At 36.3% G+C, this 17,515-nt stretch overlaps 1 protein-coding gene across 8 annotated transcripts in view; it reads right to left on the bottom strand.

The window, feature by feature from the left end:
* The window catches only part of ankhd1 (ankyrin repeat and KH domain containing 1), a 149,363-nt gene that overhangs the window by 56,423 nt on the left and 75,425 nt on the right, over positions 1–17,515 (bottom strand). For all 8 annotated transcript variants that reach the window (XM_072263815.1, XM_072263817.1, XM_072263814.1 and 5 more), the window contains 10 exons: positions 13,443–13,590; positions 13,125–13,358; positions 12,384–12,478; positions 10,847–11,084; positions 8,232–8,423; positions 7,010–7,119; positions 6,659–6,746; positions 3,524–3,651; positions 3,266–3,409; positions 1,390–1,492 (listed from right to left, as the gene is read on the bottom strand). In XM_072263815.1, coding sequence (XP_072119916.1) covers positions 1,390–1,492; positions 3,266–3,409; positions 3,524–3,651; positions 6,659–6,746; positions 7,010–7,119; positions 8,232–8,423; positions 10,847–11,084; positions 12,384–12,478; positions 13,125–13,358; positions 13,443–13,590 — 1,480 coding nt within the window. The remainder of the gene's footprint in view (positions 1–1,389; positions 1,493–3,265; positions 3,410–3,523; positions 3,652–6,658; positions 6,747–7,009; positions 7,120–8,231; positions 8,424–10,846; positions 11,085–12,383; positions 12,479–13,124; positions 13,359–13,442; positions 13,591–17,515) is intronic.

Here is a 17,515-nt window from a genome sequence, read left to right as displayed (position 1 = left end):
AAGTGCTTAACCTAGGTCTTCATTTGGCAATTAGGATGACTCTACTTTTAAGTACAAGCTAGAGCTATCTCTATACAACTGTTTCCCCCTTTTGTCAAAAATTTAGACCACAGCTCAGTCCTACTCTCTCATGTAGAAACATCCACCACCTTTTAATGCATTGGGATTTTGATAAAATTAAGTAGGGAGTAAACATACTGATTCCTTTTCAGAATTCAAGACAGCCACCAACTAAATGCCCTGGTTAACATGGTGAGCAAAGCGTGCCACCTACAAGTAAATCTACCATTAGTGATCACTGATCTTGACATAAAGTGAACTAATCTTACAGAAATGTTTCAAAGATAAAGGTATCCCAACAACTGTGAAAGACCTGAAAGACCATTCCTGCGATGGGTGACAGCTGATAAATGCCTCTCATCTTTGACACAAGAACAACAGCTCTTCTAACTATGCTTATAAAAATACTGGACTCAGCACCACTTCCATTTTAAAAAAATTATTCATTCCCAAACTTTCTAGCTTCTTCTTAGGGTTTGCATAAGGAACTGGGTCAAAATGTTTTCTCAGTCTTACAATACACAATGCCACAAAGTCGAGAACTCCACTACACATTCTGCACTATTCAACTCTACTTTGATTCCACCTAGATCTCTTAGCAAACCATATACAGTATATGCTGCGCAGGCCCGAGAACTAGCAATAAATACCATCTTGATCTTGCACCTAGGATTATGTGCCAGGCTTCCTCTTTAAATGCTTTGCCCAGGTCTTTATTTGACATCAAGAATGACTGAGTACAGGCCAGTCATCTCCATGCAATTGCAACTACTTTTGTCAAAAAGCTATCCCAAATCTCAGTCCTATATTTCTTGTGAAAAGAACTTCATTTTCACATAGAACTTCCTTCAATGAAATCACAATTTTGATATATTAGCTCATCTTGCTCAAAGTAATAGCAAGATTTCCTACTCTCTAGTCTTAAAGTGACAAGTTAGTAGTTCCTAACAAAGGTTTATTATTACCTTCATCCCACCATTTAAAATTAAGACAGGAAATCTATTTAAACCTGCCAATTGACTAAACTATTTTGACAGTCTACCAAAAATCCATGAAACTTATTTTGATCTTATTTTAAAAAGAAACACAATAGTATTAAAACTTCAGTTAACTAGAACATCAAACTTAACTCATGCAAAAACTACTCATGGGGTAAGCTTACTTCATTGAAATTTGTGTTTGTTTCCAATAAAGTCTACTTCCCATATTTTCTTTTATTGTAATTTCTTTAAGACTCAGACCCCTAATGATTAGAAGGGAAGTACAAAGTTACAAGCCACAAGGACCATGATACCCTCCTTCAACCTACTAAAACAATCAAAAACTCACCTTTATTAATTACAGAAAGAGAAGCTCCAACATTTGCTGGAGATTGATCAGGCTCTTGGGGTGGAACTACCATGGCGAGAGCTTGCACTGGTACCCTGGGAGCCTGGGGGGAAAAAATTACAGAATAACCCAGTTATCATATAAACCCACACATTCATCCAAAAATAACAACTATTTTCAGATACAATTCAGATTATTCAAACTTTCCAATATTTATTAAAGCTTTTGTCAGAATCAAAGCCAATCATGGATGCAAACCCATTATATCTGTGCCAATGCTTTGAATGAGCAACAAGTTTCATTTCCTTGCTATTTTTCTATAGCTTTACAAATTGTTCCCTCTTTTAAAGCATCTCTCCATTTCATGGAGGTGATTGGTTAGTTGTCCAAATCAGGAGACCGCTGTTTACTGATCCTTCTGCAACTGGAAGCAATTTCTTTTGCCAACAGTTTCTTGTTGCCCAATACCTACCATGACATTAAATATACAGATTACTTTTTTCCCCCTTAACCTTCTAAACATTAAAGAGAAAGATGTCAGCTTCTCTTTTATTCATATAATAGAACTTGTGCATCCCTGGTACCAACCTGCTCCAGTCCAAGTGTAAAAACATGAAACAATTCAGGTTTCAATTTTTCCTCCCCACTCAAGTGCACTCAATTTCTCAACTTGAACCAGCACTTACAGTTGTATTTTGACTCAATTCTCTGTTTTGTTCTCAACCACTTGCTGTGTTTGTGGAAAAGTCAGTAATGCAACCTACTTAGTGGCAAGTATTTGTTACATTTCAAAGGGAGCCCCCCCCCCACATAACTTCACAAACTTAACTTATCTGCTTTCCAATAATGCTGCCTTTCCAATAATGACTTTTAGAACTACTTTATTATCATTGTAAGCCGAACAAAACAGAATGCACCTGAGGTGGAGTTCTTTACAGAGGCTGGAAAAAGTGCCAATGTTTCAATACCTGTGCGACCTGACTAAGGCTCAATCAGAAGATTCATCTAAAGTAGTCAACAGCTACAGAATTACGTGTAGAATGGATGTGAACTCTTCCTCACAGGGGTAGAATAGAAGGACATACCAACTGCTGTGGTAGATAAATTAGATATGTGGGTTATCAAAGAAAGAAAGATCAAGTACATAAAGCTTACATGTGCGAGCTTAGGAGAGTGGAAGTTGATTTATAAAGGGCATAGCAAGGTAGGTGCTGGAAGAAACCTTGCCCTGAGTGGCCAGTCTGGAACAAGGGGAAAATCAACATCAATGAGGGAGTGCTATTTTGAAAACTCTTCACGAATCTTTTGTATTTTTTTTTACCCCACAGTACTGCGATTCTTCAGCATTCATCCACAGTACATTCAAGGAATGACTAACAGGGCTTTACAATATAAAAGAAATGAAGAGATATGAGGGTTGAGGGTACCATAATCAGAAATTAATTTTGATTTAACTAAACAGCAGGACAGGCACTGAGTCAAATGTCCTAGTGCTGTTTTTCTATCTGCTTCAGTAAAAATATTACTTGTGTTCATTGTGTTCCTATTGCAATTTTGAGCCAAGATAAGCAAAACTGAAAATAGAGCAATTTATAGCTAACAGTCTAAAAATATGGCAAGTTAAAAGGCAGCGCATACAAGCTTATGCAGTAATAATTATAATCAACCAAAATTTCAAACTTTGGCAAGAATACCTTGAATACATATCAAGGTTACGGTATCCAGTTAATACATTTACTCACTTTTGTTAGTTAGTATTCACACTTGGCTTCAAAAACAAATTCTCATCTGGAAAAATCAGCTTAAATGAAATGGGTAATTTAAATTTACTTCTGCAGTGGAAGCAATACAAATTGAAAATAATTTGAGACCTCACCTGAGACTGATCATGAGAAGGTGGTGTGAGCTGTGCCACATCTGGGCCTGGTACAGGCAAGATGTTGTTTGGATAGTCTAACAAGTATGACACTACATTTGTATGCCCTCCTTTAGCAGCTTCTATGAGCATTGTAGAGCCATCCTGAGGAATACAAAGTTAGTTTAATTAAAGGAATTTTGTTCAGGATTTCCCACATCAGAATTCCATACAAAGTGTAGTTTACAAAATTTGCCCTAAAAAGCACATTTTCAATACCTTTAATCGATGCGTAGGATCAGCTCCATGTGCCAAAAGGAGCTCAACAACAGCAAGATGTCCTCCAGCACATGCCAAAGACACTACAGTATGATCATTATTAGCTGTAGCTCTGTTCACGTTGGCTCCTAAAAAGATAAAAGCCAAGTCATCATGGAGCAATTGTGGCTTGATAATAGTACAGTACATTTACTTAATTCCTGTGTTAGAAAAATCCTACAGTTCACTCATATCCATTTAGAGAAAAAAACATCTTTACCATTCTAACCCAACTATAGCTCTAGATTAATGGTAATACAATAACCTAACCTGCAACGCCACTTAAAGATAATTCTTGTGACATGTAGATGATATAAAAGAACGAAAACAGTTGCTGTGCAATTACTTGTTACAAAAAAAAAGTACCTTTAGTTAAGCAACTTTGCCTGGTTGGGCACAAGGCTATTGAGGTGGCTGAAGTAAGACAAACTAACCTTTAGACTTAATTATGACCCAAGTAAATCTAGAGCAACTAAGTAAATAATTAAAGTAATTTAAAGTAAATAAAGTAATTGCTTTATGAACCTCTCAGACCTATGTTGTTTTAACTAACACCATGAGATAATATATATTCATGTCTGAAAATTCAAAGGAAATTTGAAGAAACAGAAGAAACTGAACTCTGCCTAGACAGCTGCTAAGATCAAGGTAGAACATGAATACCAGCAGTGATCAGCAGCAACAATGCTTACTACCTAGCTGTTCAGCAATCACTTAATGTTGCCAACTTACACAAACTCCAAAGGTGTTTTAAGTGCATGAAGAACAAGGAGATATTAAAGAGAAAGATAGGACAAAAATAAGTAGCCCATGTGTGAAGGTGAAGGATGTCAGATAGTTTCCCAATTTTTTTGAGATTTCACAAAGGAAAGATTCAATGTAAGTGGTGTAGTTAAGGTGAACAGCAAATGGATGGGATAAACATAGGTTAAGGACTTATCACCTTTGAAGATGGATAAATTGGCTGGCCCTGATAAAATGCATATTAGGCTGTGTTAAAAAGAGCAAGAAGATCCCACTGTACTTTTTTTTAATCCCCAAGGCTACAGGAGTGAAACTTAAGACTGGAGAGCATCATTGTTCTAAAAATAAAACCCAGAAATCAAAACCCAGATTAACTTCAGTTATGCCAATTATCAGAATTCAGGTGGTCATGCTTAACATGCTTGGTTGAATTCTTTTGCGAATGAGGAGGGTTAGTGGGGTTAGCAAATTTAGGAGGAGTTCTGACAAGTCCAATATGGCAGACTGGTGAAAAGAGTAAAAGCCTATTGGATCCAAGGGAGATTATCAAATTGGGGTTAATAGTTGATTTTGACATATTTCTACACTGAAAGGTTATTAAAAATAATGTATTAATACTTGGTGGATGAACAAAGATACAGATGGCTTAGTCATCTGGGCAGAAATGTGCCAAATGGAATTCGATTAAATTCTGATGTCGTCAGAAGACTAAAGTAATCGATTCAGGAAGATCAGAATTAGAATTTGGTTTAATATCACTGGCATTAAATAAGTAGGGGAAAAAAAGAGAGCAAAAAAAGTGAGTTGGTCTACATGGGTTAATTGTCCATTCAGTAATCTGATAGGAGTAGGGAAGAAGCTGTTCCTAAAGTGCTGAGTGTGTACCTTCAGTCTCCTGTATTTCCTCCTTGATGGTAGCAATGGTAAGAGGTAATGTTCTGGGTGATGGGGAGACCTTAATGACAGCTACTATCTTTTTGAGGCATCACCTATTGAAGATGCCTCCAATGCTGGAGAAGCTAGTGCCCACAATAGATCTGGCCAGGTTAGCTGATGCAACAAGGAAAGGGTGGTGCATTAAGTATGAGGGGTAGGGGCAGGGTAGAAGACGTGTGATGTGCAGAAATGAAAAGGCCTTTGAGGCCAAGCAATCAGATCCTTAAAGGCACCTGACACATTGATAAAATAGTTAAAAGACATAAGGAATGCTCTTTTTGTTTGCCAAGGGCCATGTGATTACATAGAATGATAGAGCACCAGTTAAAGAGTTGAGATATTGAATGCAATTCTAATCAACATAAAAAAAAGAAAAATGATTGAAATAAAATTATAGTGATGTCAATACTGGAAATTTGCAGCCATGAAGAAAACAAAAATGACACGATAATTTTCTACGCAGGGAGGTTGAGGGAGACGTGGTGTGTAAAATTAAGGAGGAAGATAGAGTAAATTGGAAGGATCTCTTCTACCCTAGAATCAACAACTTAAAATGAAACTAAAATTGGAAGAATTTTCAACAGTGGAACATATTTCTTTGACGATTTGGAACTGGAGGCAGAGAAACGCTGCTATGAAGTTTGACAGCTCTTCTAATAAGTGCAATTAAATTGGATAGAGACATTACCGCAGAAAAGAAAACATCACCTTGAGAGTGATAAGGATCTAGAACATTTCCTGAAAGAGTTGCAGAGCCATAAATCAATGTTTTAACAATGTTTATGACTCCTTCCATTCCAGTCCTGCTTAAGGGTCTCAGCCTGAAACATCGACTGTTTATTTCCTTGCATTGATGCTGAATTCTTCAAGCATTTTGTGATTGTTTACCTAATGTCAGGATCATCTCTTAAGGTTCAATTTAAGTGAATTTAGAACAGCCATCAAGCTTTCTTGCAGTGCTTTTCTACACTTGTAATATTTCCAAAAATCACTAATAGAACCCAGATTGCCAGCTCTGGCTCTGTATGATGCACTGCAATCAATCTAAATCTGGTTTGCTACTAAATAAACAAGTTTCACATTGTACTAACGGGATTGGTAAACCAAAAGCATATTTCTGATATTTGAACAATATTACTTGTATGTTGATTTCTGTCTTTCAGAGAAAACTGATTAACATTGTCTTAAATTCATGGTGAAACTTTATTTGTCATTTCTGCATTGAAATATACAGTGAAATACATCATTTGCATTAACAACCAACATACTTGAAGGTGGGTTACAAACATCAATCGATGGATTAACTTCTAAAATTGTATTTTAAAATTGGACTTTCAGGCTGAAAGTGGGGAAGGGGGGAGGGAAAAAAAAGTGTATAGTCAGGACATTGTAGAGGACAAATGACAACTGGTTCACCTTTACTAATGAGGAATTGTACTGTACACAAATGTCCAGCTCTTGCAGCTTTCATCAGTGGTGTCCTCCCACCTTCAGATTCATGTTCCTGTTAAAACAAAGGTTTTAGGAACCTCATGAAGAGCCTTAAGTAGAATCTAATTCTGTAAAAACTACATGCAATTTAATGAAGTTGTCAAAGATGTACTCTGAAGTTCCAAATAATTCATTACAACATTAAATTACGGCTTTCATTAATTATATTTCAAATAATTGAATACTAAAAATAGATTTATATATTACAGTCAGTCAAATTACCATGTTAGCGCCTACCTGTTGTGATAGTTTAATGTTACAGGAAATATTAATTACCAAATCAGCTCCTGCTTGCAGAAGAACATCAGCAACATCAGTATGCCCATTTTCACAGGCATAAGTTAAGGCTGTATCCCCTGTAGCTGTTGTGGCATGCACGTTCGCTCCTAATAAAAGCAGAAATTATGCATGCATTATATAGACAAAAATTTATTAGCCTGAGCATTGACAGCTTAGATTAAAAATGTAAATATTTGAATTATAAATTTACATGTCAGAAAAATGGCATTGGATAAAGCTCTTTAAAAAAATCAGAGTTCTGTTTCTACCTCAGATGCAAAGTTTGAAGAACTTTGTTATAAAAGCAAAATAGTAAATCCACGGTCTTTCATGTTTGGGCTTTCAGCCTTACCATTTGAAAAGAGATACTATTTCATCAATTGCAACTACTTTTTCCCTTCCACCCTATTATAAGCACAACCGAGTTTTAATAATTAGTTAGTATAAATAAAATGTAGTCTTAATATGGTAAACTGCTTTGCTTTAAACAACTGATTACTTTGGAAGCTCAAATGTAATGGAAGACAAGGTACTATAATTGTTTTTGACCCTAGCAAATTTGAACACCAAAATTAATGTACAGAAGTGTGTGTTTGGACTGAACTGCACATTTATCTCAATAGAGCTGCCAAGTTAAAATATCTGTTCTGTCTCAACAATTTGCCAAAAATAAAATGTCAAGATTCGTAACATCTGCCAACACTTTCATCATTTCAAGAAAAGTAGCAAGAAGTGGCAAGTCTTGTCCATACTTTACTTGCATCATTGTAATAGGTGTAGAGAGAAAGTTAAATCACAGATTCCACCCAATGTTGCTGGAGGTCTAAGTATTAATTAATTTTTGTTTACTTTACTTTATGACATTGATGACATTAGTCCTAATTAATTTTATTATAGTACTAATTAATTTTTATCTTATATTTATCACATATTAAAGTTAATTTTGAATGTCAATTTTGAAACAAATTTTACTTAACTAATGTCAACTCTATTCCCTAATGTCAGTTTGCACTATGGCTTGTAGAGCTCTCAAATCTGATTCCAGCTTTGAAGCCAGCTCTGTTTCTAAAAAGAGCTATAATGAGGAACAGATAAGGAAGCATACATGATGTTCAGGACATCAAAAGTTACAAAATACTGTGCATTATGAATGGCAGACTGTAAAGCAAAAATTCCCAGAATTAGAAAAGTAGAAAACCATTAGCAAATCAAAACATACCTGACGCAAGTAAATACTTGACCAATTCAAGATGACCTTCTTGAGCAGCTTCCATCAATGGCGTAGAGCAGCCCAATTCAATGTCAGCTCCCGCCTTTATTAAAAAATCTGCAACTTCCAAGAATCCGCCACAGCAAGCTAGTGTTAGTGCCGTTTCCTGGGTTTCTTCTGTCTGTGCATTTATATTGGCTCCTAAAAGAATCCCAGTAGAGTTATGTTATTTATGAAGTCCTGGTCAAGGAGAATTATGGCTGATTATCTATTTCAACACTACATACCAAAACATTCAATTTCTTCATGACCCAGATTCAGAATTCTTAATAGGAAAGCTCTCATCAAGCATAGCCTTTAGCTAGAAAATTCTTTCAACAACAAACATGGTACGGCCATTTTCAATTTTCACCTCTCATGTCCATCTAGTATCAGTCAAGAGAATTTTTACTTGCCTCCTTTTAAGTAAATCGTTCTCAGAATAAAGAGAAAACTACAGAAGCATTTTAATGGCGGTCTCAAGGTCCTATATAATTACAATTCTGACAACACATACTATTATCACATCATAAAAATAAGTACAATTGCATTTTACACAATTAACAGATTCACTTTTTTTTAAAAAGTTGTATACTCCCAGTCCTTACAGAATACTCAAGTTCCTCAAAATACATTTCTCTTATTTTCACTCACTTAGCCCATCAATTTTTTATTGAAGCCTTTCCGTATCCTTATAGTAACTTAACCCATATTTGAACACAACACTCAGCCCTTCATGAAACAGATAACATCTGACTACTTAGACTACCAGCCTGAAAGTTCTTCATACTTTTCCGTCCATTGCCCATTCCTTAATCCACTCTGATATATTACCCCCATGAACTCTCATTTGCTTTGACAACCTTCTAGTGATCTTACCGTAAATTCAAATATGCTGCATTTTCTGGCTCCTCCTTATCTAAATCACTAATTATATTTGCCAATCATCATCATTCATCAACTCAATCAATACCAGCCTCCAAACATTCCCCTATGGCATATTATGCTTTTTGCCCTGTAAACATATCTCCACAAAATATTCAAGCTGCTTCCCAAAATTATCTGGTCTTTCTACTACCTTTCTACTACAGCTTAGCTTGAAATATTTTTCCATTAGCTATTTTTGTTCAACAACTCTAAATGGGAATTTCATCATGTATCTTTCAATTTCATTAGGAAAACAAAACCTTCCTTTGATTCCCTTGAGCATCATCAATTGGAGGTGATGGCAGTGGGTACCCAGTAAACAAAAGTAGTTTAGCACTGTTTGTCTTTATTCTCCTTTCCTGTCTATTCTGACAGGTACCATTCTATAATCTGGGTTTTCCAGAAGAGTGAAATCTTCTTCCCTTTGCTGCCTTTCAGTACAGATGAAATTAATGGAACTATTGCCTACCAAGACTCTCTGTGGCCCTAGCTCTCCATGATTGCCAAATGTAGTGAAGATAAGCCCAGATTCCATGATGAGTTTTTAAACTTTATAACTTAAGTGCCAAATACATATTATCTTAGTTACAAGCAAAAGTTCTGATACTATTAGCAATACTTCAAATACTGAGATTAACCCATTTTGAACTTGGAAAACAAGTTTAATAAAAACATACTCTTGAGAACAAAAGAATAAACACAAACAGTGCTAAACTACTTTTGTTTATTGGGTACCCACTGCCAGCATCTCCAATTGATGATGCTCATGGGAATCAAAGGAAGGTTTTATTTTCCTAATGAAGTTGGAAGATACATGATGAAATTCCCATTTAGAGTTGTTGAACAAAAATAGCTAATGGAAAACTATTTCACGCTAAGCTGTCTGCTACCATCCACAGTAATCAAGGCCAGAGGAAAGTTCACAAAAGCTAAATACTACTACAGAAGGCAGAAATTCCAAATCGGTTTGAATTGCCTTCAGACACATTAATATACTATTAAACAGATTTATTATATTGTAGGCAGTCTTTATAACTATTTAATCTATCATCTTTTCCAAAGAAAGGAAGTGCAGACTGCAATGTAAAACAATATTTATTCCTGATCTAAGGGAGCAAAAACATAGACTTTACTCTTTCAGATATTGAGAAAAAAAATTTCATATATAAAGGCCAAAAAATATGTAGTCTCTCAAAAATTAACATTTCAGTTTATGATGGCATTGAACCCAAGTGCCACAGGATATGCTCAGACATAACTGAAATCCATAACATCACACGACTGCTTTATCATAGCCAAAACTCGCTATAGCTTTAACATTGAACATGACCTGCAAGTGGAAAAAGTTTTACCACAGCTAATTTAGGCAAATGATCTTAAATCCTAAACTAAAAGATCATGACTTTAAATATCTGAAATAAAGGTACATCAAATTGGTCTAACAAGCACAACTGGATAATTGTTCATAATGAAAGGCTCAATGGGCAATTAAGGCTCATTTCAACATGCTTTTACATTCTTACCCAAAAGAAAAAATGAAATGGTGGATTTGAATCAAAATTAAACGTATATGGAATGTTCAGTCATTAATTAGTCAATTATTTCATTATGCAGTCTGTCGATGTGTGTCATTTCTGAATGCAAGAGATATTTCATACCCTGAGCGAGCAGCAAAGCTACCATTTCCTCATGACCTTCTCGTGATGCCTCCATTAATGGTGTATATCCTTCATCATTTACTTCTTCAAGGTTGGCTCCTCTTTCTATGAGCAAAGCCGCTAGCTCCACATGACCACCACAAGCAGCAAGAGTCAATGGCGACTCAAAAGAATCAGCTGGCATGTTTACTTGAGCACCACTATCCAAAAGGAGCCGAGCTACTTCAACATGGCCGTCCTATTTGGTAAAGTTAATCGTCATACATTAATATCCAGCACAATCCATTGCAATATTCATAGATCAAATGCAATTTCAAATATATAAAAATCAATCATAATAAACTCCTGGAAACGTTCAGCAAATAATGCTGTATTGAGAAAGGAATTGTTAAGTGTTCAGATCCATCCCATACCAATGACTCAATTAGAAGTGAAAGTGATCCACTTAGTTGCTCAAGCCAATGGACGAGATATGCCAAATATGGTCTTATCCAACTGAAGCCTAATCAACTATGTTCGTGATTACCCTAGCAATGAACAATAACATCACTTGATGTTCCTATCACTGAATGTACACAGGTCTTTACCATATCATGAACTAGATCACCCTTACCCCTCTACTTCTCACAATTTTCAATACTGTTTTAAAAAAAATTCCTGCCAAAATGAACAATTTCACATTTACCCAGATTGCATTCCATTTGCCAGATCTTTGCTAACTCAACTTATCCATCGCTTCCTTATGTCTTCTTTACATTTTTTGAAGTCAACCTCATAACTTACTTTACTACCCACCTTTGCACCATTAGTAATCACTCAGTGCCCTCTTCCAAAATCTTTACCCAAATTGTAAAAAGTTGAGGGCCTGGCACCAATCCATACAGTATATTAGTTGTTACGTTTTGTCAACCATATGGCCTATTATAAGCAAGCCAATCTATCCACATCAATACATTACCCTTCCATGAGTTTTTATATTTTGTCATAACCACTAATGGAAAACCTCATTAAACGTTTGAAAATCTAAAATCAGTTCTCCTTTATCCACAGCACAGTCTTCAAAGAATTTGTTCTTTTCTTCAGCCACACTGCCCAAATTCCTTCAGCATTTCATGATATTTAAGATTTCAAGCACCCAGCAATTTACTTCACATAAAAATTATAAGTGTATGTAATTAACATTCATTAATAAATGAAGACTGTTTATATTGTGGAATACAAACAACCGACTAAATGCATGAAAATTGGTGCTCGAGTTATGCAATCATGAAGAGGCAAAAGAAAAGCAAATTACTTGACAAAGGAGTTGAATTTTCATAAATTCCTTAATGCAGTGTTTTGATCTACTTTTAAAACAAACTTACTGGCATTACTTTCCATCAGATGGCGCCAGTCTGTATTTCAAAATGAATTGGACTAGATAAACAATGTTCAGTAAAATTAACATTAACGCAAAAACTGTAAACAAATTTTAATATATTGAGTGAGACCCAAAAGAATTTTAAGAGGTGGGGAAATAATTAATAAAAACACTTACCATACATGCCTCCATTAAAGCTGTATGCATCTCATCAGTTTTGTGTTCCTGATCAGCACCAGCATCAAGAAGAAACCGCACCATTTCCAAATGACCTGTATGAAACATAGGGTAGTTAGAAATGACACAATGAATAATTTAAATTAAAAATAGCTTTCATGTGAATGGTTGAAAGTTTATTCAGACTAAATAAAGTCCTCAAATTTTTGTCATAGAAAATAGTTGATTCATATACTGCACGCTCAACATTCCAGAATAAACACTGTATATGAAATTTCTTGGTGAATGTTCTTTTAGCTTTCCCTTGCTTCAACTTTGAGGATGAAGGGGAGATGAGGGAAAGGGCATAGGGCATGATGCTTTGTCTGAATTATTTCAAACATGGCATAAAAATTGATGCAAGGGTTGCTAAAAAGTTGATAGTGGTATTAAGACACAGCTCAGATAGTATACAACTGCACAAGCCTTTAATTTGGATACTCTGACTAGCTACACAAGGGCAGCTTTTTGCTTATTTTATAATAAAAATTCTGCATCAATGCTAAATTCGCTGACAATTTCTTGCTAGCAGAGGTCTTTTCTGATTTCTTACATGGTAGTAAATAACTTAATTTACTTTGTTCTACAAGTAGATTCAATGTTTCTACCTTGAGATGAAGACTTGGATTATAGTCAAAGCGAGCTTTGAAGTGCATATCTTCTTGTCACATCATGATTACTATTAAAGATTAATGATCATACCTTTGTAACATGCCAGTGTAAGTGCACTTTCCTTGAACTCATTTGAATGAGTATTGATTCCAGCGCCATATTCTAAAAGCACCCGAGCAACTTCAACATGGCCAGCACTTGCTGCTTCCATCAGAGGTGTATGACCATTTTCATTGTGATCCTCAATATTGGCTCCTGCTTTCAGAAGTACTTTTACAACATCAACAAACCCTCCTGCACAGGCATATGTGAGTGCTGTGTTTCCTGAAGAATGTAGAAATGTTAACTGAGATAAGAAATCTTTACAAAGAAAGTCAAGTTAGATTGCCAACTACCATTTCTACCTACCTGTTGAAGACTGAGCATTTACATCAGCGTCATGGGCCAACAGCAATTTTACTATATCTACATAGCCTCCACTGGCAGCTGCCATCAATGGGGTTATATCTCCTTTGATGCCCCGATCTTCAACATTAGCATGCACAGCTAGTAGAACCTAAATAATCAAGTTATTAAATTAATAGGAATCAAAAAGGTAAACCAAGTACAAGTTTCAGTTTGGAACTGTAATTCATAGGGCATATACAACCTTTACCCATCACAGCCAATGTGTGACCTACTCACTTAACTACAATCCCTTCATATAAAAATCTCAAAAATCTCACAAAAATCTCTTGGATTAAAAGTAACTGACCCAAGGTAATTACCATTTATAGAAGAGTTTCCAACTTGATGTCTTTCCTACAAGTCCAAAGTAAATTTATTACCATATACAACCCTGTGATTCATTTTCTTGCAGGCATACACAATAAATCCATAATAGCATAATAACCATAACAGAATCAATGGGTGTTCAACTAGTATGCAAAAGAAAACAAACTGTAAGTACAAAAAGAAATAATAAAAAAACAAATAAATAAGCAATAAATATTGAGAACATGAGACAACGAGTCCTTGATATTGAGTCCATAGGTCGTGGGAACATTTCAATGATGGGGCAAGTGAGGTTGAGTGAAGTTATCGCCTTTGGTTGGAGTCTGATGACTGAGAGGTAATAACTGTGGTGTGAGTCCTAAGGCTCCTGTATCACCTTCCTGATGGCAGCAGCAAGAAGAAAGCATGTCCTGGGTGGAGGGGGCCCCTGATAACAGATGTTGCTTTGCTGCGACTACATTTCACGTGGATGTGCTCGTTGGTGAGGAGTGCTTTACCCATGATGTACTAGGCTGTATCCACTACTTTTTGGAGGATTTTCCATTCATGGGCATTGGTGTTTCCATTCCAGGTTGTGACGCAGCCAATCAATATACTCTCCACTGTTCATGATAGAATTTTATCAAAGTTTTAGACATTTGCAAAGACTCGGCATGACTCGAGAAAGTAGAGGCTTTCTTTGTAATTGCACTTGTGCCCAGGACAGTCCTCTGAAATAATAGCACACAGGAACTTAAAGTTGCAGACCTTCTCCATCTCTGATCCTCCGACGAGGACTGGTTCATGGAGCTCTGATTTCCTTCTCCTGAAGTCAATAATCAGCTCATAGTCATACTTTATTGATCTCAGGGAAAATTGGTTTTCGTTACAGTTGCACCATAAATAATATAGTAATAAAACCATAAATAGTTAAATAGTAATATGTAAATTATGCCAGTAAATTATGAAATATATGCAGGACCAGCCTATTGGCTCAGAGTGTCTGACCCTCCAAGGGAGGAGTTGTAAAGTTTGATGGCCACAGGCAGGAATGACTTCCTATGACGCTCTGTGTTGCATCTCGGTGGAATGAATCTCTGGCTGAATGTACTCCTGTGCCCTTGGTCTTGCCAACTTTAAGAGATTGTTATGGCACGACTCAGCCAGATTTTCAATCTCCTATTTGCTTATTCATCAGCGCCTTTGATTTGGCCTATGACAGTGGTGTTGTCAGCAAACTTGAAAATGGCATTAGAGCTGAGCTTAGCTGCACAATCATAAATATAAAGCGAGTATAGCAGGGGGCTAAGTACACAGCTTTGTGGTACACCTTTTTCTGATGGAGATTATGGAGCTGTCGTTGCTATTCCAAAGTGACTGGGGGTCTACAAGTGAGGAAATTGAGGATCCAACTGCACAAGAAGGTACTGAGGCCAAGGTCTTGGAGCTATTGATTAGTTTTGAAGGGATGATGGCATTGAATGCTGAGCTTTTGTCAATAAAGATCATCCTGATGTATGCATTTTCGTTGTCCAGGATTGAGTGAAGAGCCAATGAGATGGCATCTGCTGCTGTAATGTCTTAAAATGACAGGTAGATCAATCTTCAAATTCTGGATTCCAGCTATCAAATTTTTTTGTTGTCCGTTACTCATATTATCTTAAAATCTGATCAAGTTCCTTGCCAATGTTCCAAATTAAATATGATTATAGTTCACAAGATCATATCAAATTATTATTTGTCATAATATATCAAATAGAGATGATGTACTATGTTACAGGTTCAATTTTAACTCTTTGGGAGAAGCAATGTAATTCTACCTCTTAATAAAACAATTTTCCATGTGCTTTTTCATCCAGGAGTTAAATCTTGCTAAGTGAATGGAAGTAAGGTTTATAATGTTTTGTAGCTAACTTTTCCTGGGCCTAATCACACTACTAAAAATCAGCTTTTTAATTCCTCAGAATCAGTCTCAGAAAGATACAAACAAACCTGCCCTATGGCTAACCAAATCCATGTCACTCATTTATACTAATCCTGCATTAATCCTTTCTTTAATTCTCCCTATATTCTCATTAAGGTTGCACCACTCAGTTACAGATTAGAGGCAATTTACAGTGGTCAATTTAGACTACCAAACTGCATGACTGAGATAATGAAAAGAAACCAGAGGAATCCCACACCATCAGAGAAAGAACATGCAAACTCCACACATTTGGCATCCAAGGTCAAGATTGAACCCACATCTCTGACACTGAGGCATCAGCACTATTAGCTATAGCACTCTGCCACCTGTTAATTAGTCATCCAGCACTTTTACAAACTGCTCACCAAAATATGCTTTTACCTCCTGTTCAGGGCAACCATTTCTTATCCACAAACATTTTAGTCTTCATCTACCACCTGAACTGTATTAGTACTCCAGCAGTCATTGTCATGTTGAGCTTGGTTCACCAAACACTTCAGCAGGTCATCACATACTGGAACAGCTCGTTTTTTTAAATCTTTTCCACCAATATTTTCTACCCAGGCATAAACCTCTTAATTATCTAACCCATATCTTTCATTAGTATAATACAATCTTTCACAAATCTAGAGAAAACACACTTCATCTGTCATCAAGATATATTTCAGAAGTACAAGTGACCACAAAGCCATTAACTAAAAATAAATGATGATTCGGATTATCTGGATTAATCAAAGTTAACTAAAAACTAACCCCAACGCAAATTCATGCATCACCGATCTTACAGGATGTTCACAAAGCACATCTTTGGCTAAGCACACATTTGCTTTTGGAACAGCTTCTCATTTTAGAACAGCACCCATCCCATGCGAGAGATATTTTTAGATACAGTGGCATGCAAAAGTTTGGGCACCCCTGGTCAAAATTTCTGGTTATTGTGACTAGCTAAGCGAGAAAAAGATGAACTGATTTCCAAAAGGCATAAAGTTAAAGATGACACATTTCTTTAATATTTTAAGAAAACTTCTTTATTTCCATCTTTTACCGTTTCAAAATTAAAAAAAAAGGAAAAGGGCCCGAAGCAAAAGTTTGGGCACCCTGCATGGCAGTACTTAGTAACACCCCCTTTGACAAGTATCACTGCTTGTAAACACTTTCTGTAGCCAGCTAAGAGTCTTTCAATTCTTGTTTGGGAGATTTTCGCCCATTCTTCCTTGCAAAAGGCTTCTAGTTCTGTGAGATTCTTGGGCCGTCTTGCATGCACTGCTCTTTTGAGGTCTATCCACAGATTCTCGATGATGTTTAGGTCAGGGGACTGTGAGGGCCATGGCAAAACCTTCAGCTTGCGCCTCTTGAGGTAGTCCATTGTGGATTTTGTGGTGTGTTTAGGATCATTATCCTGTTGTAGAAGCCATCCTCTTTTCATCTTCGGCTTTTTTTTTTTTACAGACGGTGTGATGTTTCCTTCCAGAATTTGCTGGCATTTAATTGAATTAATTCTTCCCTCTACCAGAGAATGTTCCCCGTGCCACTGGCTGCAACACAAGCCCAAAGTATGATCAATCCACCCCCGTGTGGAGAGGGGTTCTTTTCATGAAATTCTGCACCTTTTTTCTCCAAACATACCTTTGCTCATTGCGGCCAAAATGTTCTATTCAAAAGGTACAAAGGAACATCTAAACAAGCCTGATGCATTTTGGAAACAAGTCCTGTTGACTGATGAAGTTAAAATAGAACTTTCGTTTACAAGCTGTGATACTTG

The sequence above is a fragment of the Mobula birostris genome, chromosome 7 (assembly GCF_030028105.1).
Source record: "Mobula birostris isolate sMobBir1 chromosome 7, sMobBir1.hap1, whole genome shotgun sequence".
NCBI classification, from domain to species: Eukaryota; Metazoa; Chordata; class Chondrichthyes; order Myliobatiformes; family Myliobatidae; genus Mobula; species Mobula birostris.
The sequence above is the reverse complement of the archived record's forward strand: the minus strand, read 5'-3'. Positions and strand labels throughout refer to the sequence as shown.